At 42.6% G+C, this 27,202-nt stretch overlaps 1 protein-coding gene across 5 annotated transcripts in view; it reads right to left on the bottom strand.

The window, feature by feature from the left end:
- Nucleotides 1-13,711: 13,711 nt before the first annotated feature.
- LOC129826489 (phospholipid phosphatase-related protein type 5-like) overlaps nucleotides 13,712-27,202 on the bottom strand; it is a 61,392-nt gene continuing 47,901 nt past the window's right edge. For 2 of the 5 annotated variants that reach the window (XM_055887278.1, XM_055887302.1), the window contains 5 exons: nucleotides 24,112-24,232; nucleotides 20,703-20,953; nucleotides 20,376-20,552; nucleotides 17,909-18,036; nucleotides 13,712-17,148 (listed from right to left, as the gene is read on the bottom strand). In XM_055887278.1, the coding sequence (XP_055743253.1) occupies nucleotides 17,040-17,148; nucleotides 17,909-18,036; nucleotides 20,376-20,552; nucleotides 20,703-20,953; nucleotides 24,112-24,232 (786 nt within the window). In that variant the 3' untranslated portion in view covers nucleotides 13,712-17,039. Of the gene's footprint in view, nucleotides 17,149-17,179; nucleotides 17,355-17,892; nucleotides 18,037-20,375; nucleotides 20,553-20,702; nucleotides 20,954-24,111; nucleotides 24,233-27,202 lie in introns of those variants that run through there. The other 3 variants (XM_055887287.1, XM_055887312.1, XM_055887296.1) reach the window with 2 other exon arrangements.

Genomic DNA, 27,202 nt, shown 5'->3' with positions numbered 1-27,202 from the left:
TTACATAATCGTTGAACACTGGTCACTTTTTTTATTTCACCTTTATTTAACCAGGTAGGCCAGCTAAGAACAAGTTCTCATTTACAACTGCGACCTGGCCAAGATAAAGCAAAGCAGTGTGACAAAAAACAACAACACAGAGTTACACATGGGATAAACAAAAGTACAGTCAATAACGCAATAGAAAAATCTATGTACAGTGTGTGCAAATGGAGTAAGGAGCAATAAATAGGCCATAGTAGAGAAGTAATTACAATTTAGCAAATTAACACTGGCGTGATAGATGTGCAGATGATGATGATGATGCAAGTAGAAATACTGGTGTGCAAAAGAGCAAAAAAGAAAATCTAAACAATATGGGGATGAGGTAGGTACTTGGATAGGCTATTTATAGATGGGCTATGTTCAGCTGCAGCGATCGGTAAGCTGCTCAGATTGCTGATGCTTAAAGTTAGTGAGGGAGATAAAAGTCTCCAACTTCAGCGATTTTTGCAATTTGTTCCAGTCATTGGCAGCAGAGAACTGGAAGGAAAGGCGGCCAAAGAAGGTGTTAGCTTTGGGGATGACCAGTGAGATATACCTGCTGGAGCGCGTGCTACGGATGGGTGTTGTTATGGTGACCAGTGAGCTGAGATAAGGTGGAACTTTACCTAGCAAATACTTATAGATGAGCTGGAGACAAATGGGTCTGGCGACGAATATGTAGCGAGGGCCAGCCGACGAGAGCATACATGTCGCAGTGGTGGGTGGTATATGGGGCTTCGGTGACAAAACGGATGGCACTGTGATAGACTGCATCCAGTTTACTGAGTAGAGTGTTGGAGGCTATTTTGTAAATGACATCACCGAAGTCAAGGATCGGCAGGATAGTCAGTTTTACGAGGGTATGTTTGGCAGCGTGAGTGAAGGAAGCTTTGTTGCGAAATAGGAAGCCGATTCTAGATTTAATTTTGGAGTGGAGACGCTTAATATGAGTCTGGAAGGAGAGTTTACAGTCTAGCCAGACAGCTAGGTATTTGTAGTTGTCCACATATTCTAAGTCAGAACCGTCCAGAGTAGTGATGCTAGTCGGGCGGGCGGGTGCGGGCAACGATCTGTTGAAGAGCATGCATTTAGTTTTACTAGCGTTTAAGAGCAGTTGGAGGCCATGGAAGGAGTGTTGTATGGCATTGAAGCTCGTTTGGAGGTTTGTTAACACAGTGTCCAAAGAAGGGCCAGATGTATACAGAATGGTGTCGTCTGCATAGAGGTGGATCAAGGAATCACCAGCAGCATGAGCTGCCCATAGAGACTGCCAGAGGTCCGGACAACAGGGCCTCCGATTTGACACACTGAACTCTATCTGAGAAGTAGTTGGTGAACCAGGCGAGGTAGTCATTTGAGAAGCCAAGGCTGTTGAGTCTGCCAATAAGAATAAGGTGATTGACAGAGTCGAAAGCCTTGGCCAGGTTGATGAATACGGCTGCACAGTACTGTCTTTTATCGATGGCGGTTATATGATATCATTTAGTACCTTGAGCGTGGCTGAGGTGCACCCGTGACCAGCTCGGTAAATCGGATCGCACAGCGGAGAAGGTACGGTGGGATTTGAAATGGTCGTGATCTGTTTGTTAACTTGGCTTTCGAAGACTTTAGAAAGGCAGGGCAGGATGGATATGGGTCTATAACAGTTTGGGTCTAGAGTGTCACCCCCTTTGAAGAGGGGGATGACCGCGGCAGATTTCCAATCTTTAGGGATCTCGGACGATACGAAAGAGAGGTTGAACAGACCGGTAATAGGGGATGCAACAATGGTGGCGAATAATTTTAGAAAGAGAGGGTCCAGATTGTCTAACCCAGCTGATTTGTACGGGTCCAGGTTTTGCAGCTCTTTCTCCTTTTTGAGAATTTGGCAGTACGTCCAACCGGCCTCAAAACCGCAGACCACGTATAACCACGCCAGCCCAGGACCTCCACATTCGGCTTCTTCCCCTGTGGGATCATCTGAGACCTGCCACCCGGACAGCTGATGGAACTGAGGAGTATTTCTGTCTGTAATAAAGCCCTTTTGTGGGGAAAACCCCATTCTGATTGGCTGGGCCTGACTCCCCTGTGGGTGGGCCTAACTCCCAAGTGGGTGAGACTATGCCCTCCCAGGTCCACCCATGGCTGCACCCCTGCCCAGTCATGTGAAATCCATAGATTAGGGCCTAATGAATGTATTTCAATTGACTGATTTTTGATTTTTTTTATATGAACTCTAACTCAGTAAAACCTTTGAAATGGTTAAATGTTACATTACATTTTTGTTCAGTTATATATATATATACATACATACATACACACACAATATGCATATATTCATGTCTCTGACATTGCTCGTTCTGATATTTCTTAATAATTTTTTCTGGATTATTGTTTTTATTTATTTATTGCTAGGTATTACTGCATTGTTGGAGCTAGAAACACAAGCATTTCGCTGCACCTGCAATAACATCTGCAAATCTGTGTATGCAACCAATAAAATTTGATATGATTTTGCTTTGATCCTCCCCTCTCTCGCCTTTTCCCAACATGGTATGTTCAGGGCCCTCTGAGGATATCCCTATCCCCCCCCCCCCCCCCCCCCCCCCCCCTCCACCCCACACGCACTGCTTGCCAAATGGAGAGGCTGAGATTGTCAATTAGCAGGGTGGGGGAGGGGGAATGGGAGCTGTTGGGGGAGGTTGGGGAAGGTGGAAGGGATGGAGGAAGGATGGAGCACAGATCAGAACCAAGGACAGCTCCCAGTGGAGAGATCTGTGCTGGTTTACTAAATGGATGTCCCGCTTGTTTGGCTTTTAGAGAAACAGACACACTTGTCAATTTCCCTCTCCTTTTCTATTTTCCCTTGGTTTCTTTTATTCCTCTCTGTTCTCATCTCCTTCCTTAGAGGAGGTACACTCACAGTTTCAAGCCCAGTCCAAAAACAGGTGACGGAACTCTATGTCTCTCTCTGCTCCTTGATCAATATGAATTTAATGGACAAGGGTTGAGTTCAGGGAGTTCATGCTGGCCGGTGTGCCTATGGGCAAACTGACTGCACACTGAGACTGACACACACACTCACGCTCACACAGTCCACATGCATATGCATATACACACATGCGCAAACACACACACTTGCACGCTCACACACACACACATTCACAATGTTCCCTGCAAATGCTACTAATTCAATCCAATTTAGTCTCTAGGCAGTATGTGTCCCAAGCTCATATGACTGACATTCGAGTAATAATTCACACATTATTGAATTATGTATCTCACTAGCGGGTAAACCTATAAGATAAACCTCGGACGTTTTATTGATGGGCTAAAATTGATTGATTGACAGAAACAAAATACCTTGCCTGCCTCAAAGAAGTTCATTTAAATATACAACATAGAGACTGAGATACTTACAAATAGTGATCAAGCGATATAGACAATTCACAACCCAAAAAACGTATGCAGGACAAATGCAAATAGTTACAGTGTTTATAAAGATGATCATTCAACTCTAAATAAGATTGTGGAAAAATACAACTGACACATCAATCCCTTTCTTTTTAAAGAAATGACGTTAACCGTGTAGCGGCAAAAAAAAAAGTATTTCTTTAAAAGCTTGAATACCTAATTGAAACAATAACAAAGCAGTCACGCCACCTCAGTTTTGGTAAAAAGTTGAGGGATGGGCTTTGGGAAATGTTACCACTCTCAAATTCATAGTCAGAGCTATGGATGCAAGGGCTGACCAGCCATGATATCAAAATGATAGTTTTAACCATGTTTTGTGTTTTTGTTGCTATACGGTGTTTGTTTACATGGAGTAAAACAAGCTTATATTTTGGTTTCTGATGGGGTAGGCACTACTACAGTTGAAGCTCATGAGGCATTTATGAGTTACATTCTTAGAGAATCAATGGGTCACAGGAGGTTGGTGGCACCTTAATTGGGGAGCACAGACTTTTGGTAATGGCTGAAGCAGAATAAGTGTTTTCCATGTGTCTGATGCCATTCCATTCGCTCTGTTCCGGCCATTATTATGAGCCATCCTCCCCTCAGCAACCTCCTGTGCAATGGGTATATATCATTAATTTAAAATAAAAACAAATGATGTAGCAATTAAGGATTCTAGCTTTAAGACTAAATATAGTGTTACGTTTTAGGTGAATGAATATCATTCAACTGTGTATTGCATTGTGCATTGGATTGCCACCTGCTACACATATTCAATATGGATAGTCCTGTTTCATTTGTGGCATTATTTTAAACCAAATGACAAGCCTTTAAAAAACAAAGGGCCCAATAGAGCCCAAAAATCACAAACAAGCAACACTTTAAACTGTAGGCCTATTGATCAAAATAGTTTCATATCTAATTTTAGTTGGCTAACTTTTCCAAAGGTTTAGGTTATTGAGTGTTGTATCTATATCTATCTATTCACAAACAATAACTTGAATCTACTGTAAAAACAAACCGACATGGTAAAAGTAAATCATTGGCAATACACTAGGCCTCACTCTCAACATGCATTCATAAAGTCGCTCGTGACAGCTCGAGCTGTCTATTGAGGAATACGAATTTAGTACAAGGTAGTCTACCAAGTCACGTGGTCTATCTCTGAATGCATAGACTAGCCTTTACAAAAACAGTCGGTCCTGTCATAAGAGAATTTGAGATCAAACAATTACATTTCAGATAAGTAAAATGGAATAACATAGCTTGAGAAGTCAGTGCTATCACTGTTGGCTTTGTGATGCGTTTCAAACACTCAGCGCTTTTTCCACTTGATGATGGAGGGCTATCCTTTACCATGGCCAAACAACTATTTGCCATCACGTGTAGCCTACGTAGCAACCAGTTAAGAGTACCGTTCCTTACTGTATCAATGAAGATCAATTTATCACAAATGTTTGGTTAAAAATATGATAATTTCAACCAATCTAAATACTCGTGGGTTTCGTAATTGTAAACCACTGGGGTATTTTGTCGGCAAGAGAAGAAAATATAAAGCATTACCAAATATTACATGCAGATGTCATATACTCACCAATTGTTTTTAGTCCTGTCAGTTTCCCCCACTCAAGTAGACGACACGATGTTGACAATGTATTGGAAATATCTGATAATCATAGCCAGGAGAAACGCCCCCTCCAACTCTCTCTCTCCCGCTCTCTAGATACTCCATCCCAATGCCTCTCCCTTTTAGAAAAAAAAGAAGAAAGATCCGAAAGGCAGAAGCCACACGCTTACACCCTTTTTCCTTCGTTATCTCTTGTATTTCTCTCTCGCTCACTCTGTCTCTCTTTCTCTATGCCTGTCTCTCTCTCTCTCTCTGATTCTATCTCGCTTCTAACCTCCCATTGTTGAGATTCAAACGTGGTCAAAGGGGCGAGGCGGAGGGAGAGAAATACATTCATGCTCACACATCATCATGATGCATAGCGTGCGGATCAAGATAATGAGAGTTATAAGTGCCAAAAAGAGCTGGTGATGACTGTGATTGTGTCATAATAGCCTAATAATGATAATAATCCAGTGAAGTCTAATGCCTACCATTTTATTGTAATCAATCAACTGCCTTCATTGTATTAATAACCACATTAAACAATGGTGCTAAAAATGCAGGACAATTATTCAAATGTAACCTTCAGAAAAGTGGTCGAATTATAAAACTGCACATCAGGGACACTAATTACACCAGTGCCATGTTGCTAAGAGACCTCCCTCTTTGAGCCGTTTTGCCCTAAACATGACCGTGGTATGCGTTAATTACTTGTAACTTAAAATTACAGATGGTCCTGAATTTAGACTCAGGGCAGACTGATCGAGATTTCTGTTATAATTTCATGCACCACCTCGCCCTTGCGCTACAACATGGTTATAAAACAGGGATCATAAATGTTTCCTTGAGCGTATGGTCGGGGTGCCTGAACATAGTTATACATCATTTATACACTGGAAATTGACCGCAAGAATCCAAAACAGATAAAACAGTATTTGACCAATTTTTTATTTATTTCAAAACTTGATTACCTTGGGTGGGATACGATCACAAATGCCTTTCTATTTATACGTGGGAGTACTTGGGAACAGTCTTCCTAAATTAAAATCACTTTGATCTGATTTCCTGGTGATTTTACAGTCTATGTAAACAATTTAAATAAAGATTGTCTTTTTGCTGAGAAAAGATGGGGGCCAAATAAAATGAAGGCTGCCAGAAAATTGTTACCTAGATGCTGGGTATACTATACTTTAAAACATATACATAAATTATAGGACTAATAAAGAATATTTAAATATATCTTAATAAAGACCTAATTTTTTAAATGTGTATTTAACCTTTATTTAACTAGGCAAGCCAGTTAGGAACAAATTCTCATTTACAATGACAGCCTACCCCGGCCAAACCCAGAAGACGCTGGGCCAATTGTGCACTGCCCTATGGGACTCCCAATCATTTTTAAATAACGGATAACATACAGAACATATGAGGCTATGATGGATATATCATTGCAATGAGTGCATATGTCTTGCTAGTGCATGCAGAGTCCTATACAGTGGTCACTCCATGTTGCCTAAAGAACACAGTAGGCTATGTGGTGAGTGACAGTGACATCTCAGAGATGGGTTGTATCCACTCTAATTTAATCTCACGGGATTTCCAGGTGTGGCATTTATACACAGACAGCTTCAATTCTATGATCTCTGCTTACCAAATCTCCCCAAACCATCCTCATCCTCTGGGGGATAACACAGGCCTGCACCATGGATAGCCTGCGCTCTATGCATCTGGCTATTCCACAGCTCCCCATTGGCCTGTAGATCTGCCATTTAAAAATATAGCAATGGATTTTGTCTGTCAATCAGTTGATATTGTTTATTTTGTCACAATTTATTAGAGATACAAATGAATATTTCTGAAGTGAAACTGTCAGAGGCTCAAATAAATCTGACTACACAATGGAAGGCAAAAAGTAAACGTTTTATTTCAAATCTATGCCTAAAAACATATATTTTATCTTTTTTGTGAAGAGAATTTCCACTTTTCTTATCTGCTACCCAAGAGACTAAATATGCATAGGCAATGGCATTGTGGTGTGTGCAGTTCCAAATGGCCGGGCGAGGACAGCTGAGTACTGAACAGGAGTCCTGTATGCCTCGAACTGCCCGCCCGTCCTGTTGTGTTCTGTTCTGTCTGACTCTCCCCCTCTCCCCTCTCTTTCCTCTTTTGCAGTCTCCTCAGATCCCTGTTGGAATGAGCACATTTCTCATTCCTTCTCTCCTTCTCTCCCGCTCCCTCGCTCCCTCGCTCCCTCGCTCCCTCCAGATTGCTGCTTTATTAAACAGACTCTCCCTATCTTTCATTTGTCAATCTGCTTCCCATTACCTCCTCTCTCCTTCACTCTATTTTTCTCTTTCACTCACGCACGCGCACGTCCCTTCACACACACAGAGCTGGATACATCAGTACAGCACATCAGTCATTGCTCCATGTAGTTTCTGCTCTTACACTTTCCTCCATATTCTAGTTCAGGGAGAGAAGAGAGAGAAAGAGAGATATAGAGAAAGAGAAAGAGAGCAACGAGCAGCAGCCCCACAGAGAGCTCCACGCTGCTCTCTGTCTCCTCCTCTCCACTCCTCTCCTCCTCTCTTCCCTGTGCTCCGTCTCTCCCAGAACCGGCCAGGGCAGCTATATTTAGAGCCAGGTTAACTGCTCCTGACAAAGGTCTGATTTGTATTCCTTGCATGTCTGTCTGACTCAGGGCTGGGAGCAACACAAACAAAAGGGCTAGTTTGAATATGCACTGAGCCACTGGCTTAGAAATCAAAGCCCCTTTTGCCTCATTGCCAGTGGCGCCACCTGCTCTGGGGGGAACTCAAAGTCAAGCCCATTCACTCTGAACACAATCAGCAGAGAGGACTGAACTCAAAGCAACACTTCAGTTTGCTCTATCACATAGTCAAATGTAGGATGGTTAGATTGAAGAGGGATAAGGCAGCCTATTGGCTGTCTACCATTCCCCTGAAATGTCTTCAGAGGGCCCCTACAGGAACATCTTACTTGGAGTATTTCTTGACATTTACCCCCAGCTGAAATGACAGAGGAAATTGTATTGAAAGACATGCACACACACAGGGGCAAAGACGTGTAATGTTCAGTTGAGAATGAGGTGTGTTGCTTGCTGCTGCTCACCTCCTCCTCTCTTCCTCTCATTGGCTCTGCCTACAACTGTGGAGCCTTCTTCCCACAGGAGCCTCCCCACTACTCCCAGCCAGACTTGAGTTCCAGCCCCTGGGGAGACAGACCCACTCCGCGCCCACTGTAGGCCAGGCTTCCAGCACCACTACTTGGTTCCAGATGCCCAGACTCTAGATGGGAAGTGGATCCCGCAGAGACCCTGACAGTCTGTCTGGTCCGTGATCGGCTAGAGGTACTGCATGAGGTATGGACTCACATTGCAATTTACCTGCTGTCTCTTGACATGGAAATATCAACCAATCCATGTTTACACCGGTCCAACTGCATTGGATCCGAGATGACTTCAAGGAAGAGAGAAAGGGAGGGAAGGAACTCAGGCCTCTGTCCTGAGTTCACTTCCTGACTGGCTGGTAGCCTGACAAGGGACGTTCCTATGCAGAGCCCCAGCTGGGTCTGTGGTTGGTTGGTTGATGCTTCCGATGTTTCCTCCTGCATTCAGAGTTCAGACAACAGACACTGTTTGTCGTCAGTGTGCAAAGTCACAAGAGCACCTTTGTTCCCACCTGTCATCCCATCAAACACTTTTGCTTTTCACCAAATACATAAGACTAAGGAAGTACCCTGTACCCTTTTCTCTTTCCTGTTCTGTAAGAGTATTGTATTGATAGTACCAATGTAGTGGGATTCCACCTTAACAATCTCTAGTCCTTAGTGGATGCATGTTCAGTTTTAGGACATAACTAATCACACCAAGAAGATTCCTCTGACAGCATGTGCTCATGGGCAACGAGCCCATACTGTGTTCTCCCTCTCCCTCTCCCTCTGTCTTTCTGTGTGTGTGTGTGTGTGTGTGTGTGTGTGTGTGTGTGTGTGTGTGTGTGTGTGTGTGTGTGTGTGTGTGTGTGTGTGTGTGTGTGTGTGTGTGTGTGTGTGTGTGTGTGTGTGTGTGTGTGTGTGTGTGTGTGTGTGTGTGTGTGTGTGTAAGTGATGAGGTCCTGATCCTGCCATCAGTTAGATTAACAGCAGGCAGAGAGAGGCATCTCATTCCCTCAGGTCACCGTCTCTCCCACAGGCTCTGATGGTGGCTCACGCTGATGATGTCATGGTATAGATCAGCAGGGCGTCTGTTGTGGGGTTGGGTGTCAGCGGCGCTGGCTGGGATAGAGGAGGGAGAGATGGAGGAGTGGGAGGTAGGGACAGCAGAGTGCCTCACTGGCTGAGAGTGACTCAAGCCTTTAAGCCAACTTCCAGAGACACTGGGGAAATGTGAGGAGGATGAATCCACACATTACTTCCAGCTACTGCTCATTCTCATCCATGGGTGGGTCAATATGTTAACTGTAAAACTGTTGTGTTTCCATCACACAGACAGTGAGTGGGGTGAAGTGAGTGCAGCATCATGCCCTCCAGGGTGGTGTGGGACAGAACAGTGACACTGTCTCTAAGGGCTGCTGGGCTCTTGACTGTAGCTCCGCCTGCTACACAAAACTATCCTTCCCTGCTCCTCCTCTTCCTCGTTTCGCAGTTTCAATTCCACTCTCTGTTCCCACTTCTTGGAACCAGCTCATGCAATTGGATTTGGTCTCTGTCCGTCGGTGCGTCTGGCTTGTCTCAACATCCTCTTCACTCACTATGGCTCTTCATTCCCCCCTGCCCTGCCTTTTATCGCTCTCGTAATTGGCCAGTGGTCCATTGCAGTCTGTTACAACATGACTGTGCAGCAACAACAGCAGATCCGTATGTACTTGTGCTGATGCTGTGTACTGAGCTGCGGTACGCATGCTGCTGCCTCTAGGAGCCTTTGTGTTATGTTTGATGCGTGCTCTGGTGTTACACTGGCTGTTTGTGTTTAGATAGCTAGGAATCGGTTGGGGGGGATGGAGAGATAGACAGTTCATTGTTTACATTTATTGATTGCCAGGGAGCCTCTCTCTCTCGCTCTTTCTCTACCCGTCTTTTCCACCAAAACCTATTTATCAGTACACCCAGTACCCTGCTCCCTATGCAGCTGCAGGCCAGGGGTTTGGTTAGATCAGGGTAATGGGTGTAGAAACAGGCTAATAACATTACTGACACTGTAAGGAAGGGAGGAGGGGTCAGAGTGGGCTGATGGGAGGAAGGGTTAGGGAGGGATGCTGGGAAAGGGGGAGGGGAGGGGGGGTCAGAGTGGGCTGATGGGAGAAACGGGTGGAGAGGGATGCTGGGAGGGGGAGGGGCAGGTGCATCACTAATAGCTTTTTAAAAAGGTTACAGCATGTCACTCCCTCTTTATAATGGGCCCTAGCTGTGCTGGAAATGCAATTTCCGGGAAAGATAATGCGCGAGTGAGAGGGGGGAAGTGTGTACCTTGTGCTTGTGCTTGAGAAGGGGAGGGAGAGAGAGGGGAGGGTGAGAGAGAAAGACATATAGAAAACAATAGAGGGAGAGAGAGAGAAAGGTGGGTGGTGAGTAGAGGTGTAGCGAGTGTACTCTGTTTATCACGGCAGTGTAAAGGGTGGCGGTGTAATTGAAGAAATACTTAATGTGAGCATTATCCGTGGACACTACACTGTCATGTTTCTGAACAAACATGATTCCTGAGCTTCCTGCATGGCTGATTCAGCCATGTACACTAATTAACCTCGTGCCTCCACTGGATAGGAGTTTAAACATAGCCTGATTACGTGCGCATGCTTTTCCAAGGGTAAATGTAATTGCTAGTCATGTTCTGGAGACAACTTCATTGCACACTGCCTATAAGGATACTCTTACAATTTCCTTCTCACTCTCTGCATTTTACATGTAGGTACAGAGTTGATTAAATGTATAATTTCTATTTCATTGTATCAAGAATGGAGAGAAGGCTGTTGATATGCCAAACTGAACAATTATAATCAATATTGACCTTCAGTTGGCATGTGTGTGCGTGTGTGTAGAGAGAGAGAGTGAGAGAGAGCACTGAAGAACAAGTCACAGAACATTGCCTGGGTTTCTCTCATCAATCAGCTTTCCTCCATCTCTTTCTATACCTCTATCACCTAATCAATCAACCACGGAACATCCGGGACTGTCTGTCACACTCTCCCCTTCCTCTCTGTAGTGTTATAAACCATCTCTCTCTCTCCCCATCATGACTCATCCTGCCTGCCTCGCCTCCTTCAGTTAATGATGATGACACGTGTGACTTCCTCAATGGGGTGACTCAGCTGATCGCACATAACTTCCTCTTTGACAAGGGAATCTGCTGCTGCCTCAAGTCACTGCACCTGGAGAGACTTTAGGGTTGAGCAGTATGGGTCTGGGGTTGTATTCGGAATGTGTAGCATTATTAAACGTAATAAATATTAATCTGACCTGTTTTACAACTTCTATGTATGTTAAGGGTAAGGAATTTAGCACTGTTTAGAAATAATAAAAATCAATAGAATTACACCCTCAACTGATATTCAGAACATTGTTCACACTTTAGAGCACTCAGTCCAGGTTTAAATCATCCTGAATAAACCCCAGAGGAAGTGCAGATGGAGTCAGGCTGTGAGGGGAACATTTCTCCTCATAGGGTCTTTCAACCTCTCTACATGGAGTCTTTGGTTCTTTATATTAATGTACCCAGGTTCAGAAATTGCAGGTGCAATTCTAAAAGGTCTTGAAGCTTCTGAAATCATTGTGAGTCAAAGGTTTATTTTCTAAGATTTCAATAAAAACCTAAATTTGTAGTAAATGAGGCGAGCCTAAGAGAGCCAATGCTACTGTGTCATTGGAATACCTTAAAATGTTCACAGCTGTGCTATTGGAACATCACATAGAAGAAACAGAAATGACAACCTTGTAATCAGTGATGCACTCACTGATAAGTGCTTACCTTGCATTATTAACACAGGTACTTTGCCTCCCTGAATAACACAGTGGAAACACCGGTGGAAATATCTGATATAGGTCGCCATCTTGTGGCCTTCTACTGTCACTGCATAGTCAACGGACGTAATCAATAAGGCCTAGTCCTTGCTATTACCATCACATGCTAGCTTGCACATAATACATATATTCTACATTTTCTCCCAACATACATTTACCATTTGTGAAACCGTTAGGCTAAGAACATAAAATACAGTGTTTCCTTGAACAGTAATTTGCATGTATGCTAGTTTTTAGACATTACTGGGAGTAATTAACAACATTGTACTGAGGTAATAAGGACATTTTAAAACTTCTTGGGCTAGGCCACTTTTTTCTCAATTTCCATCTGAATGACATACCCAAGGTAAACTGCCTGTAGCTCAGGCCCTGAAGCCAGGATATGCATATAATTGATACCACTAGAAAGAAAACACTTTGAAGTTTGTAGAAATTAAAAAATAATGTAGGAGAATATAACACAATAGATATGGTAGGAGAAAATCCAAAGAAAAACTAACCGGAATTTTCTTTTTGAGAGAGAACATCCTCTTAGAGAAAGATCATATTGTAAAATAGCTCCCTGGATGCACAGGGTGTCAGCAGTCTATGTTCAAGGTTTCAGGCTCACGAATAAGAAATAACCGTTTTTGTAAGAGGACACAGTCTTGGAAATCCGTGTCTTGACGAAGTTGCGCAACTGCTAAAATCGGTTTCCTATTTAACATACTTCTTTCCGAAATAAATATAATAGTTTGATTACATTTTAGGGTGTCTGAGGAGTAAATAGAAATGTATTTTGACTTGTTGAAACAAAGTTTAGGGGTAGATTTTCTGATTTCTTTCTCTGCAAGTTGAACGAGTGGATTACTCAAATCAATGGCGCCAACTAAACTGACTTTTTGGGATATAAAAAAGGATTTTATCTAATAAAACGACACTTCATGTTATAGCTGGGACCCTTTGGATGACAAATCAGTGGAAGATTTTCAAAAAGTAAGTGAATATTTAATCTTTATATGTGAATGTATGAAACCTGTGCCGGTGTAAAAATATTTGGATGTGGGACGCCGTCCTCAAACAATCGCATGGCATGTTTTTGCTGTAATAGCTACTGTAAATCGGACAGTGCAGTTAGATTAACAAGAATTTAAGCTTTCAGACGATATAAGACACTTATATGTACCTAAATGTTTAAAATACATAATAACTATTAGAATCTATTTGAATTACGCTCCCTCCAGTTTCCCTGGAAGTTGTCCCGCTAGTGGGACACCGACCCAAAACAACTTGTATATCACAGAGGTTAGCAAGTTATCAGCTCAAATGTTGCAGCTCTGCATTGACTAATGTAATGCGTATCTCTCACCAGCAGGTCACAGTAACACTACTATTATGTTCTTCTCAAGCCTTTAGAGGGTGTTGCTAAGTCAGAAGTGCATATTATGTCCAATAGAGAAAATAAAAAGAGAACATTGATTAAAAAGTATAAAACATTCCTATTGGCTATGATCCACACCCTGGGCCACATTTGAGCAACAATCAGCATTGTGATTGGTCAAAAGATAAAATCAATGACAGTAAAACAGAATGTGTTCTGCCCTCATAAAAGGCAAGAGCAAACACTCAACATCCTTTTTATTGCAATATCCATTTATTGTTCTCATCAGACAAATCTTTACAAAACAGAGGGTACGTTGTAACAAGATGAAATGAAGTGTTAAAACTCAGAACACTTTTTTTTGTTCCTGCATTATTTATCGTCTTATTTTTAAAAATAGAACTAAATCAAACTGCAGATGTATTGTATGTGCACCGAGGAACACACATTCTGACCCAAACATAATCAAGCCATCTGTGTAGTATTTTGTAGCTGCTGTCAGTTTTGCCCTAGCGGTTAAGAGCTCTGGGCCAGTAACTGAAAGGTCGCTGGTTCGAATCCCCGAGACGACAAGGTGCCCTAGACCAAGGCACTTAACCGTAATTGCTTCTGTAAGTCGCTCTGGATAAAAGCGTCTGCTAAATGACTTAAATGTAAAAGCAACAGACCCGCTCAAAATTGTGATACGGTTAAGTCCCTTGTATACAGTGCACTTTGTCCTAATTCACTGACTCTGGTGTATAGGGAAAGGGGGATACCTAGTCAGCTGTACAACTGAATGCATTCAACCCTACCCCTCTGAATCAGAGAGGCATGGGGGGCTGCCTTAATCAATGTCATCGGCTCCCGGGGAACAGTGGGTTAACTGCCTTGCTCAGGGGCAGAACGACAGATTTTTACCTTGTCAGCTTGCGGATTCGATCCAGCAACCTTTCGGTTACTGGCCCAATATGGACTGGCAGGTGAACTATTACATGAGAAACTAAACCATGAGGGGATTCTATTGTTAGCATAAAACCACGGGCCATCTTCGGTTGACTCCAACCTTGGTCCGGGAGGGCACCTGGTTTGATGCAGAATGGCTGCCAGTTTGGGACGAGGAGAGGTCCAATCCAGGCCTGATTTAGAGTGGACCAGGACCTTTACATACACGCTTGTCTTTAGTAATACAGTTAATACGATTAATGTTCCCATTTCTCCATAACCACATAATGTAAGGAGAGCAGTGGGGTGTCTGTGTAAAAATCACGTTCTCATTACAAAAAATAACTATTTACAAAACCATACAAACAGGTTTAAGTGTAAGAAAGTGGAAAAGAGGGGAGGTATAGGCTAGAGATTAGGAGAGGTAAGTGAGTGTGTGTGTTTGTTTGTTTCGTTGGCTGAGTATGTGTATGTTCGTCCAAAAGTGTGTGTATTTTGGTAAGTTTGACAATATTAAATGTATGTTTTCTTATGAGCGTTTTCATGTGTGTGTGTGTGTGTGTGTGTGTGTGTGTGTGTGTGTGTGTGTGTGTGTGTTGTCCAGCAGAGGGAAACATTACACAGCACAGTGATGGTATAGTCAGGATACAACACAAAGAAGAAAACCAAACAGTGGTAGAAAACCATATGCCAGTGGGAGGGAGTGGAGAGTGGCGGGTGAGATATGAGCAGTGGTGGAAAAAGTACCCAATTATCATACTTGAGTAAAAATAAAGATACCTTAATAGAAAATTACTCAAGTGAAAGTCACCCAGTAAATACTACATGAGTAAAAGTCTAAAAGTATTTGGTTTTAAATACACTTAAGTATCAAAAGTAAATGTAATTGCTAAAATATACTTAGTTAAACGTAAAAGTAGAAATCGTTTCAAATTCCTTATATTAAGCAAATCTTTTTAATTTACGGATAACGAGAGGCACACTACAACACTCACATAATTTACAAACAAAGCATTTGTGTTTCCTGACTCCTCCAGATCAGAGGCAGTAGGGATGACCAGGGATGTTCTCTTGATTAGTGCATGAATTGGACCATTTTCCTGTCCTGCTAAGCATTCAAAATGATTTGGCTGTCAGGGAAAATGTATGGAGTAAAAAGTACATCATTTTCTTTAGGAATGTAGTCAAGTACAAGTAAAAGTTGGTAAAAATATAAATAGTAAAGTACAGTAGATACCCCAAAAAACTACTTAAGTAGAATTTTAAAGTATTTTTTACTTAAGTACTCTACACCACTGGATATGAGTGAGGGCTGTGCAAATCAAAATTAAACTGTTTGTGGCAACCACACCATATATACACATCAACTAAATACATCTATGATTAATCTCCTCATAAATAAATCACATGAATAGGCAAAGTCCAATAATATCTCTCTACAGCCCAGAGACAGGGAATCTTGGTTTTCCAGTGTGGCGTTCCGTTCCATGCCGATGTGATCCGTTCCATTCCAGGCAAAAGGGATGTGTAAGTAAACAAGTATTTTAGTGACATCACAATGACAAAGCTTTGGTAACCAAGGTTCCCTGTCCAGATACATTGAGTGTAAAAGAAAATGTTTTGTACTGTACAATGCTCATGTCCTGTCACTTGTGATGTATTTCAAAATGTGTCTCATCCGGTCTTACCAAATCTGTATATATATTTCATGCTGACTTGCTGCAGTTGCAACCAATCGAAAGCGGAGAAAAATAAACTGTCTGCAGTTTCATCCTGTTTGTTCTTGTATTGTCTTCTCCTCAGTGATATGAACAGAATCCTTTGATCTGGGTAATGTCATGCAGAGCTGATGAGAGGTCTGCCAGAGAGCTAATGCGATGCGTTTAGACCTACCAGGATCCTGATCTGTGTGTGTTGTCTCTATGCTGTATTTGGAAGGTACAGTAATTAAGTACCACAGTTGCTACAGAAAGTGATTGGACCGTAAACATTTGTTCACTTGAGTTTGTTGACTCGTGCAGATATTTGATGATTGGCGCATTCTAGGATACTGAAAATGAGCCCTAAAGCCAGCAGAGAGCGTTCATTGAGCAGTTGTTTGGATTCATCTTAAAAGTGTACAGAGACACAAATGACTGAAGTGTTTCAGGATGACTGGCTGCATTGGCTGTGAGGACATCTCCAACAGACAGTTGAAAACACAAAAGAACACAGTTGTCAAATGGATTGACAGTTTCTCCTTACAAGCACGTAGAAGATGAAACATCACCTTGCAATATCAGTGAAATGTGTACTTCACACAATGAAGGACATTCAAAAAAAGTCTGCAAAACAAAAAAGAAGCCTCTGAAAACAACAAAATGAAAGAGGCATACCTGTACCTGACACTGTACTGAATGTTCAGCTGGATAGCTGTTAAGTCTTTGCGAGTCTCACTTTGAGAGCTCACCTCTCGGTTCCCCCAGGGGTTTGGGCTTGGACAAGGTTAGGGGGAGGTTTGTAGAGTTCTGAGGTTGCTGTGTGTGTTGTGTTTGTGTGCGTGTGTTTTGAAAGTCTAGACCTGCGTGGAGTAGGATCTGTAGAGGGTGGAGTAGCGGCCTGCCGGGTGGGCGGCGCAGTGGTGTTCGTGTGAGTGTTCATGTTCATGTGGCTGGTCTAGACTTCGCTGGAAATGGAGCGAGACGGAATGAGGACATCTGGGGTGGCGGGGAACCGATACGGCTGATGGTCATGTGATCTCTGTGAAAGGAGATCCCCTCGGAGTCTGCAGGGGAGAGAGAGGAGTGAAAAAGAGAGAGGGAGGGACAGAAGAGAAGAGAGGGAGGAAGAAGGAGAGAGAAATATGGGGTGGAAAGAGTGATGAAAAAAAGAAAAACGAGTGAGGAGCAAGAGAAACAGATCAAAAGTTGGTCAGAATGGCTGGTGAACGTAGGGATGGTAGGGAGGGCAGGAGGAGGAGAGTGCAGGATGCTGGTGACAGAGATAGAAGGATAGAGATCAAGTGAGGGATAAGGGAAAAGAGCAAGGTGGGAGACAGGGGAGAGGAGGTCAGGTGAGGGTTAGTGTAGGTGACAGACAAGAGGAGACACAAGCAATCTCAAAGCTGCTCCCTTGAATCACACTTCCAACAGGTTGTCCTTCCCCAGTGCCTTCTGCTCTCCCTTATCTAAAGAGCTCACAGTGCACTTCTCATTCACTTCAAAGTTCTAAGAGGTCTTCAAAGCTTCAACCACTGAGGGATGGTGAATGCATGCTGAGGAAGACTACTGCAAACGGCTCCGTCTAAAGAGCCACACATTTCTGAGTAAAGGGTTACTGGCTCAAAGACAAGGTTTGGTGTTCTTGTGCTTTGGTCGGGGTTGAGGGTTAGGGGGTGGTGCTGGGGAATGCGCTGTGAGGGGACATCCTCTTTTGGGATTGGGGGGACGACAGAAGGGGAGAGAAGGGGTGCATGTCTGCTCCCCCCCCGTGTGTGCAGCCCTGCCGCTCACCCTCCCCCAACCCTTACCTGAGTTCCACTTAACTTTTCGAGAGGACTCTCCACACATGGCAGAGCCACCATCGGCATGCCTAGCACCGACTCAGGGCGCTGTGGCCGCGGGGGAGGGGGAGGGGGCCTCGTCTGCTGGAAGTTGTTGATCACACACGTCACCTGGAGAGAGAGGAGTGAGAAAGACAGAGAGAACGGAAGAGAGAGAGAGAGAGAGAGAGAGAGAGAGAGAGAGAGAGAGAGAGAGAGAGAGAGAAAGAGAGAGAGAGAGAGAGAGGGAGAGAGAGAGAGAGAGAGAGAGAGAGAGACAGGGAAAAATTGAGTTAATAAGAAAAGGTAATGCCAAAAGTATTGGGACAGTGATAATTGTGTTGTTCTTTGGCTCTGTACTCCAAAACTTTGGATTTGAAATTATACAATGACTATGAGTGTAAAGTGCAGACTGTCAGCTTTAATTTGAGGGTATTTTCATCCATATTGGGTGAACCATTTAGAAATTACATTACCTTTTGTATATAGTTCCCCCATTTTAGGGGAGCAAAAGTATTGGGACAAATTCATCAAATCAAATTGTATTGGTCACATGTGCCGAATACAACAGGTGTAGACTTTACAGTGAAATGCTTACTTACGAGCCCATTCCCAACATTGCATAGTTAAAAAGTAAGACAAATACTTGCACAAAAAAAACGAAATAGTAAGACAAAAAAGAAAAAAAAGGATATACATACAAGGAGTACCAGTACTGAGTCAATGTGCAGGGGTACAAGGTAGTTGAGGTAATTGATGTAATACAGTATGTAACAGAGCCTTGGGAAAGTATTCAGACCCCTTGACTTTTTCCACATTTTGTTACGTTACAGCCTTAATCAAAAATGTATAACATTTTCCTCATCAATTTACACAAAATAACCTATAATGCAAAACGAAAACAGGTTTTTAGACATTTTTGCAATTCTTTTTATTTTTAAACACTGAAATAAGACATTTACATAAGTATTCAGACCCTTTACTCAGTACTTGGTTGAAGCACCTTTGGCAGTGACTACAGCATTGAGTCTTCTTGGGAATGACGCTACAAGCTTGGCAAACCTGTATTTGGGGAGTTTCTCCCATTCTTCTCTGCAGATCCTCTCAAGCTCTGTCAGGCTGGATGGAGAGAGTTGCTGCACAGCTATTTTCAGGTCTCTCCAGAGATGTTTGATTGGGTTCAAGTCCGGGCTCTGGCTGGGCCACTCAAGGACATTCAGAGACTTGTTCCAAAGCCACACCCGCGTTGTCTTGGCTGTGTACTTTGTCCTGTTAGAAGGCGAACCTTCACCCCAGTCTGAGGTCCTGAGAGTTCTGGAGCAGGTTTTCATCAAGGATCTCTCTGTACTCTCTGTCCATTCATGTTTGCCTCAATCCTGACGAGTCTCCCAGTCCCTGTTGCTGAAAAACATCCCCACAGCATGATGCTGCCACCACCATGCTTCACTGTAGGGATGGTGCCAGGTTTCCTCCAGACGTGATGCTGAGTGAGTTTTTAGGTGCCCTTTGGCAAAGTCCAAGCGGGCTGTCATGTACCTTTTACTGAGGAGTGGCTTCCGTCTGGCCACTCTACCATAAACGACTGATTGGTGGAGTGCTGCAGAGATGGTTGTACTTCTGGAAGGTTCTCCCGTCTCGACAGAGGAACTCTAGAGCTCTGTCAGAGTGACCATCGGGTTCTTGTTCACCTCCCTGACCAAGGCCCTTCTCCCCCGATTGCTCAGTTTGGTCACAGACTTGATTTAATACACCAGTTTAATACACAAGTGCGGTAGCAGAGAGGACAGTCTATGACTTGGGTGACTGGAGTCTTTGACAGTTTTTAAGGCCTTCCTCTGACACCGCCGGGTGTATTAAAGTAGTCAAAAGTTTAGTATTTGGTCCCATTTTCCTAACACACAATGATTGCATCAAGCTTGTGACTCTACAAACTTGTTGGATGCATTTACTGTTTGTTTTGCCTGTGTTTCACATTATTTTGTGCCCAATAGAAATGAATGGTACATTTTTGGAGTCACTTTTATTGTAAATAAGAATAGAATATGTTTCTAAACACTTCTACATTAAATGTGGATGCTACCATGATTAAAGATAGTCAAGAATGAATCATGAATAACCTCTTACCACTACAATAACAGGGAAGGTTAGCATTTTGTTTCGGGGGGGGGGGGTATATGAAATTCAGGCCTCTAAATTTCTCACTCCTCATTATTATACTTTTGGAGCTCACTTTAAGTGAAATGAGAGTGACATTTCTCATCCCATGGCGAGAAGTACCAGGATTAACAGCCCCTGTGTTTATGAACTTAAATATCAACGTAAAATGTCATCAATATACATCACTGTTACATTCTATCACCCTCATCTCATCTCCCGGAATAATGACTTCCCTAACCACCCTCTTCTGCCTCACCATTCCCTCAGCAGCTCCCTCCATCCATCCTTCCCTCCCCTCCCTCCCTCCCTCTCACCAGAAACACAGCGATGGCTCCTCCAGTGAAGAAGCCGGCCAGGACGTCGGCCCAGTGGTTGCGGTACTCTGCCACCTTGACCACTCCCACCAGCATGGCCAGGCATAGCAGGGTCAGGCTGACCGTAGGCTTGGTCAGCCGAGTGCCTTTGGTCTGGAATACCAGCGTCACATACATCTGAGACAGACAGGTAGGACAGACAGGTAGACAGGTAGGACTGTCAGGAATTGTAATACTGTAGGCTGGGTATCAACTCTACTATAGGGTGGTATACCATAACATGTGTATCAAACGGTCCAAACTCCTACTCCCCAGTCCAGAACCTACCACCGTGTAGACTGCAGAGTAGACACTGAGCGCTGCGTCCTTGGAGGGGAAGGATTTGCGTGCAGATGCCACTACCAGGGGGTTTCCAGTGCAGGCACGGGGCTGGGTGATGTACTGCATGTTGGATGTGCACCCCAGGGCCGTGTAGTTAGGGCGGCAGGCAGACAGGAAGTGAGGCGTCTGGTTTCCTGTAACCGCCTGACCCGCGTTGGCAAAGATGGTGGTGGTGAACAGGCCGAAGGAGAACACCCCTGAGGGAGAGAGAGAAAGAGAGAGAGAGAGCAATGACAGCCAACTAAAAGAGGAGGAGTTTAGTTTTCCCCCAGCCTACCTGGGAGCCGCTGTTATCAGCTGAGGTGTGAAATTGCAAAAGCCTTCATGATCACCTGAAGTGATGAACATGCAAATACAGTTGAAGTCGGAAGTTTACATACACCTTAGCCAAATACATTTAAACTCAGTTTTTCACAATTCCTAACATTTAATCCTAGTAAAAATTCCCTGTCTTAGGTCTGTTAGGATCACCACTATATTTTAAGAAAGTGAAATGTCAGAATAATAGTAGAGAATGATTGATTTCAGCTTTTTATTTCTCTCATCACATTCCCAGTGGGTCAGATGTTTACATACACTCAATTAGTATTTGGTAGCATTGCCTTTAAATTGTTTAACCTCTGTGAAACGTTTTGCGTAGCCTTCCACAAGCTTCCCACGATAAGTTGGGCAAATTTTGGCCCATTCCTCCTGACAGAGCTGGTGTAACAGAGTCAGGTTTTGTAGGCCTCCTTGATCGCACACGCTTTTTCAGTTCTGCCCACACATTTTCAATAGGATTGAGGTCAGGGCTTTGTGATGGCCACTCCAATACCTTGACTTTGTTGTCCTTAAGCCATTTTGCCACAACTTTGGAAGTATGCTTGGGGTCATTGTCCATTTGGAAGACCCATTTGCGACCCAACTTTAACTTCCTGACTGATGTCTTGAGATGTTGCTTCAATATATTCACATAATTTTCCCTGCCTCATGATGCCATCTATTTTATGAAGTGCACCAGTCCCTCCTGCAGTAAAGCACCCCCACAACATGATGCTGCCACCCCCATGCTTCACGGTTGGGATGGTGTTCTTCGGCTTGCTAGCCTCCCCCTTTTTCCTCCAAAAATAACGATGTTGATTATGGCCAAACAGTTATATTTTTGTTTCATCAGACCAGAGGACATTTCTCCAAAAAGTATGATCTTTGTCCCCATGTGCAGTTGCAAACCGTAGTCTGGCTTTTTTATGGCGGCTTTGGAGCAGTGGCTTCTTCCTTGCTGAACGGCCTTTCAGGATATGTTGATATTACTGTGGATATAGATACTTTTGTACCTGTTTCCTCCAGCATCTTCACAAGGACCTTTGCTGTTGTTCTGGAATTGATTTGCACTTTTCACACCAAAGTACGTTCCTCTCTAGGAGACAGAACGCGTCTCCTTCCTGAGTGGTATGACGGCTGCGTGGTCCCTTGGTGTTTATGCTTGCGTACTATTGTTTGTACAGATGAATGTGGTACCTTCAGGCATTTGGAAATTGCTCCCAAGGATGAACCAGACTTGTGGAGGTCTACAATTCTTTTTCTGAGGTCGTGGCTGATTTCTTTTGATTTTCCAATGATGTCAGGCAAAGAGGCACTGAGTTTGAAGGTAGGCCTTGAAATACATCCAGGTATACCTCCATTTGACTCAAATGATGTCAATTAGCCTATCAGAAGCTTCTAAATCCATGACATCATTTTCAGGAATGTTCCAAGCTGTTTAAAGGCAACTTAGTGTATGTAAACTTCTGACTCACTGGAATTGTGATAGTGAATTATAAGTGAAATAATCTGTCTGTAAACAATTGTTGGAAAAATTACTTGTGTCATGCACAAAGTAGATGTCTTAACCGACTTGCCAAAACTATAGTTTGTTAACTAGAAATTTGTGGAGTAGTTTAAAAATGAGTTTTAATGACTCCAACCTAAGTGTATATAAACTTCCGACTTCAACTGTATGTATGAAATTCTTCACACTAGTTTTAGCCATCACCATCACAAACTGCTGAGGCATGTCTCTTCCTGTTTTATTGTTGTGTTACTTGCATTCTCGTGTTTCTTCAAATGTAGCAAGTTCAATCAGGAAGGCTGGTCTGAATGCTTGTTTAACTTCATCTAGCCACAAAACATAATTCACTCTGTTTCCTATTATACGGGCATAGTGGGAATGAATACAAACGTTTCATCATCAGCATAGCATCTAGTTCTTCTCCTCTATCCTATTAGCCATTGGCAGAATGTCATTCAGCTATTTACCTTTAGCCTATAAGCATGGCACAATAATGCACATTCTGCAGGCTTACTGTTTAACCTATCACTTTCCTCTCTTTCAACCAATGGGTGTCAATCTTGGGATGTATTTCTATGTCAACTTACCCATGTTCTCTCACTTGTTGTTTTTCAGCAGCAAATTTCGACAACCAGCAGCTATAATAACCTCAAGGCCTGTCATTGGAACTCCGCTCCGCTAGCCGGGGGGGTTGATGCCAGCTGTCCAGCAAAGGGCTACCTGTCTGGCTCCAAGGAGCATTCTTCCGTGAGGCCATACCGCAAATTATTTAATACAATTTCATATTGCACTCCGTCTCTGGTGTTCATTCAGTTACGCCTCTACTTATATCGTACTTTTTGTGTGTTTTTTTTATGACATTTTATATTACCTACATTATTATCTATATTATATTATTATTTATATCACTATCTATATTATTATTCATATTTATATCTATAATATTATTATGTATTTTATTATTATTATCTATATTATTACTATTTTCTATATTATTATTTATATTATTATTATATTCTATATTATTATTATTTTCTATATTATTACTATTTTCTTTATTATTATTTATATTATTATAATTATATTCTATATTATTATTATTTTCTATATTATTTATATTATCTATATTATTATTATTATAACATTATCTACATTATTATTATCATCTATATTATTATTGTTAATATTATTTTTCTTATTATTATTTTCTATGTTATTATTAATATCTATACTATTATTATCTGTACTATTATTATAATAAGTATTATCATTATTATTTATATTATCATTATTATTATTGTTATCACTGCACTGTTGGGAAAGAGCTCTCACTATATTGTTATATACCAGTTATATCCTGTGCACAGTGACAAATCCAATCAACATCTACATTTTCCTTTAAAAATACATCAAATTCAGATACCCTTTTATAGATATTTCCAATTCCAGGTGTGTTTATATCATCTTGTTAGACACACTAATCATTCAAGACTAGTTCAGGCAGGGCTGGGTGGTGTTGGTCTAAACTCTAGAGGCTGTAGTGGTTACCTAGGAAGCGGACGATGCGTCGCAGCAGGGGGTTGAAGTAGCAGCAGTCTGCTGTCACTATGGTCTTCTCTTGCGTCCCCTCAGCCTTCATAAAGAACGCCACCAGCTCCCCCACCAGGATCTGTAGAGAGAGAGAGAGACACACACACAGAGAGAGACAGACAGAGAGAGAGAGAGACAGAGAGACACACACAAAGAGATAGAGACAGACACACACAGAGAGAGACAAAGAAGAGAGAGAGAGACAGAGAGAGAGACAAAGAAGAGAGAGAGAGAGACAGAGAGAGAGACAAAGAAAAAAGAGAGAGAGACAGAGAGAGAGAGACACACACAGAGAGAGACAGAGAGAGAGACAGAGAGAGAGAGACAGAGAGAGAGAGAGAGACACACACAGAGAGAGAGACAGAGAGAGAGAGACACACACAGAGAGAGAAAGAGAGAGAGAGAAAGAGGGAGGCAGAGAGGGAGAGAGAGAGCAACAGAGAGAGAGAGAGGGAGGCAGAGAGAGAGACAAAGAGAGAGAGAGAGAGAGAGAGAGAGAGAGAGAGAGAGAGAGAGAGAGAGAGACAAAAAGAGAGACAGTTTCACAATTCAGAAGTTAAATGCCTACTCTTCGCAGATGACCTATGCCTGCTGTCACTCACAGCACATGGCCTACAGCAGAGCCTGGACCTCCTAGAGCAGTACTGCCAGACCTGGGCCCTGGCAGTAAACCCCAAAAATACTAAAATAATGATTTTCCAGAGAAGATCCAGATCTCAGGGAATTAGACCAAAGTTCTCAATTGGTACAAAATATATAGACTATTGTACACACTACAATTACTTAGGTTTAAAAATAAGCTCAACTGGACACCTTAATGAGGCAGTGAATGAACTGAGAGAGAAAGCACGCAAGGCATTCTACGCAATTAAAAAGCAAATTGAAATTGAAATACCTATTAAAAATTTGGCTAAAACTAATTGAATATGCCATTGAACCAATAGCACTTTATGGCAGCGAGGTGTGGGGTCCACTTGCAAAACAAGATTTCATCAAATGGGACAAACACCCCATTGAAACCTTGCATGCAGAGTTCTGTAAGATTATCCTACATGTCCAGAGGAAAACTACAAACAATGCATGCAGGGCAGAATTAGGCCAATATTCACTAATAATAAAAACTCAAAAAAGAGCAATTAAGTTTTGGAAACATCTAAAATACAGTGTCCCCCTCTAATATCATTACCAAGCCCTGCAATGCCAAGAGCTGAGCAAAGAAAAGAGTCCCCTCATCCAGCTGGTCCTGGGGCTGAGTTCACAAACCTGTTCTACTAACACACTGAAGCCTCAGGACCAGAACATCCAAACAATCAGAATAAACCAAATTACAACACAGTCAAAACAAAACTACATTGCTTATTGGGAAACACAAGCACAAACACAAAGCAAAATGCGGTGCTATCTGGCCCTAAATCAACAGTACACCGTGGCTAAATATTTGACCATGGTTACTGATCAAAACCTTAGAAAAACCTTGACAAAGTACTGGCTCAGTGAGCACAGCCATGCCATTGAGAAGGGTAGACACCGGAAAACCTGGCTCCCTGTAGAGGAAAGGCTGTGCAACCACTGCACAACAGCAGAACCTGAGTCGGAGCTGCATTTCCTGACAAAATGTAAAAAATATAAAACAATTAGAGAGTGTCATTTTCCCAAATTTGAAACCCTTATTCAAGGTTTCAAAGACTTCTGATGAGGATAGGCTACCTGTCCTGTTGGGGGAGTACGCAGAGAGCTGTGGGTTGGCAGCGCACTACATTGCTGCCTGCCATACGTTGAGGGACAGTGTCTGACAGACCAATCAACCTGCACATGTACTCTACTGTATGCTTATTGTTATTGTTGAATGTATGCTTATTTTGACCCTTGGTTATTGTTGTTACTGTTTTGAGAGAGAGAGAGAGAGACAGTTAGCTTTATTGAGGGCCCTGAACTGAGCGAGAGGGTGCATGTATTGAAAACAAGAAGTTATTTGATTTAATTTAGGCTATGCACAAGTTCTGGAAAAGCCACATGCCCACACAGACCTCAACTCTCTCACACAACACGTGGCTTAATGTCAGCGTGTGGCTAGTGATCCCCATGTTCACACCCACACAGTTTCATTTGAAACCCTCATCATCAACATCACATTCGCAGGAGTCCAGCCATTCATTTGTGTTACAAAAAATACCCACCATTGGAGCGAGGAACGTGCCAGGCTCGTGACAGCCGCAGAAACCAGATAACTGTGGCTACATCGCACACCCACTGAGTGCATGTGCTAACATGATTGCTTTATCGAGGGCCCTGAACTGTGAAACTCACTCTTTTATGCACGGTACTCAGACAACATCAACTATTTCCAGTTTCTGAAACGACTTGACTCAACAAAACATTTGCTTGTCCTTCTGTAGAAAACCATGTGTTTATTATTCCAACAGCAAGGACTTAAGCTAATAGCCACCCTAACACTAACGCATAACTGAATCCAAGTTATGTTCTCATGAAATATAAATGTAAAATGCACTCGGGATCCACAATAAAGCGGAATAGCAGAGAATAACATATTACCTTCCCTTATTTATAGAAATGAGAGAGAAATAAAATTCTCAGATCTAAGAAAAATTAAGACTGGAGAGTTTGAATGAGCTAACAGCCTCTGAAGCAAAGGCTCTGTGTTCCTTTGTGCGTGCCCAATAGCACTCCCCCTCCATTAGGGAAACATACATCATAGCGACTAATGGTTCAATAGCAACATTAAACTAACTCTAATATGAACCATGATATCAAATTGGAAGGAGAGGATCAACATAAACTAGAGGTTGCCGAGGGCACCGCTGACTGACAAACATATGTCCACACAGTAAATCTGTTAGCATGTGTTAGGGAAGTGAGGTATTGGGCTTCATCCCATCCTACTCCTGCATGGATCAGTACTCTGAAACACTGATTCTCAGTCTGCTAAAAGCTGTTCAGCAGTAGGGTGGTGATCCTGTTCGGAAGCATATCACATAGTCAATACTGTACAACCATCCCTCTTTCACCACTGTTAATAGCTACATCCTCC

This window comes from Salvelinus fontinalis, chromosome 2 (assembly GCF_029448725.1).
Source record: "Salvelinus fontinalis isolate EN_2023a chromosome 2, ASM2944872v1, whole genome shotgun sequence".
Classification (NCBI taxonomy): Eukaryota; Metazoa; Chordata; class Actinopteri; order Salmoniformes; family Salmonidae; genus Salvelinus; species Salvelinus fontinalis.
Note: the sequence above shows the minus strand (reverse complement) of the source record. Positions and strands in the feature narration are given on the sequence as shown.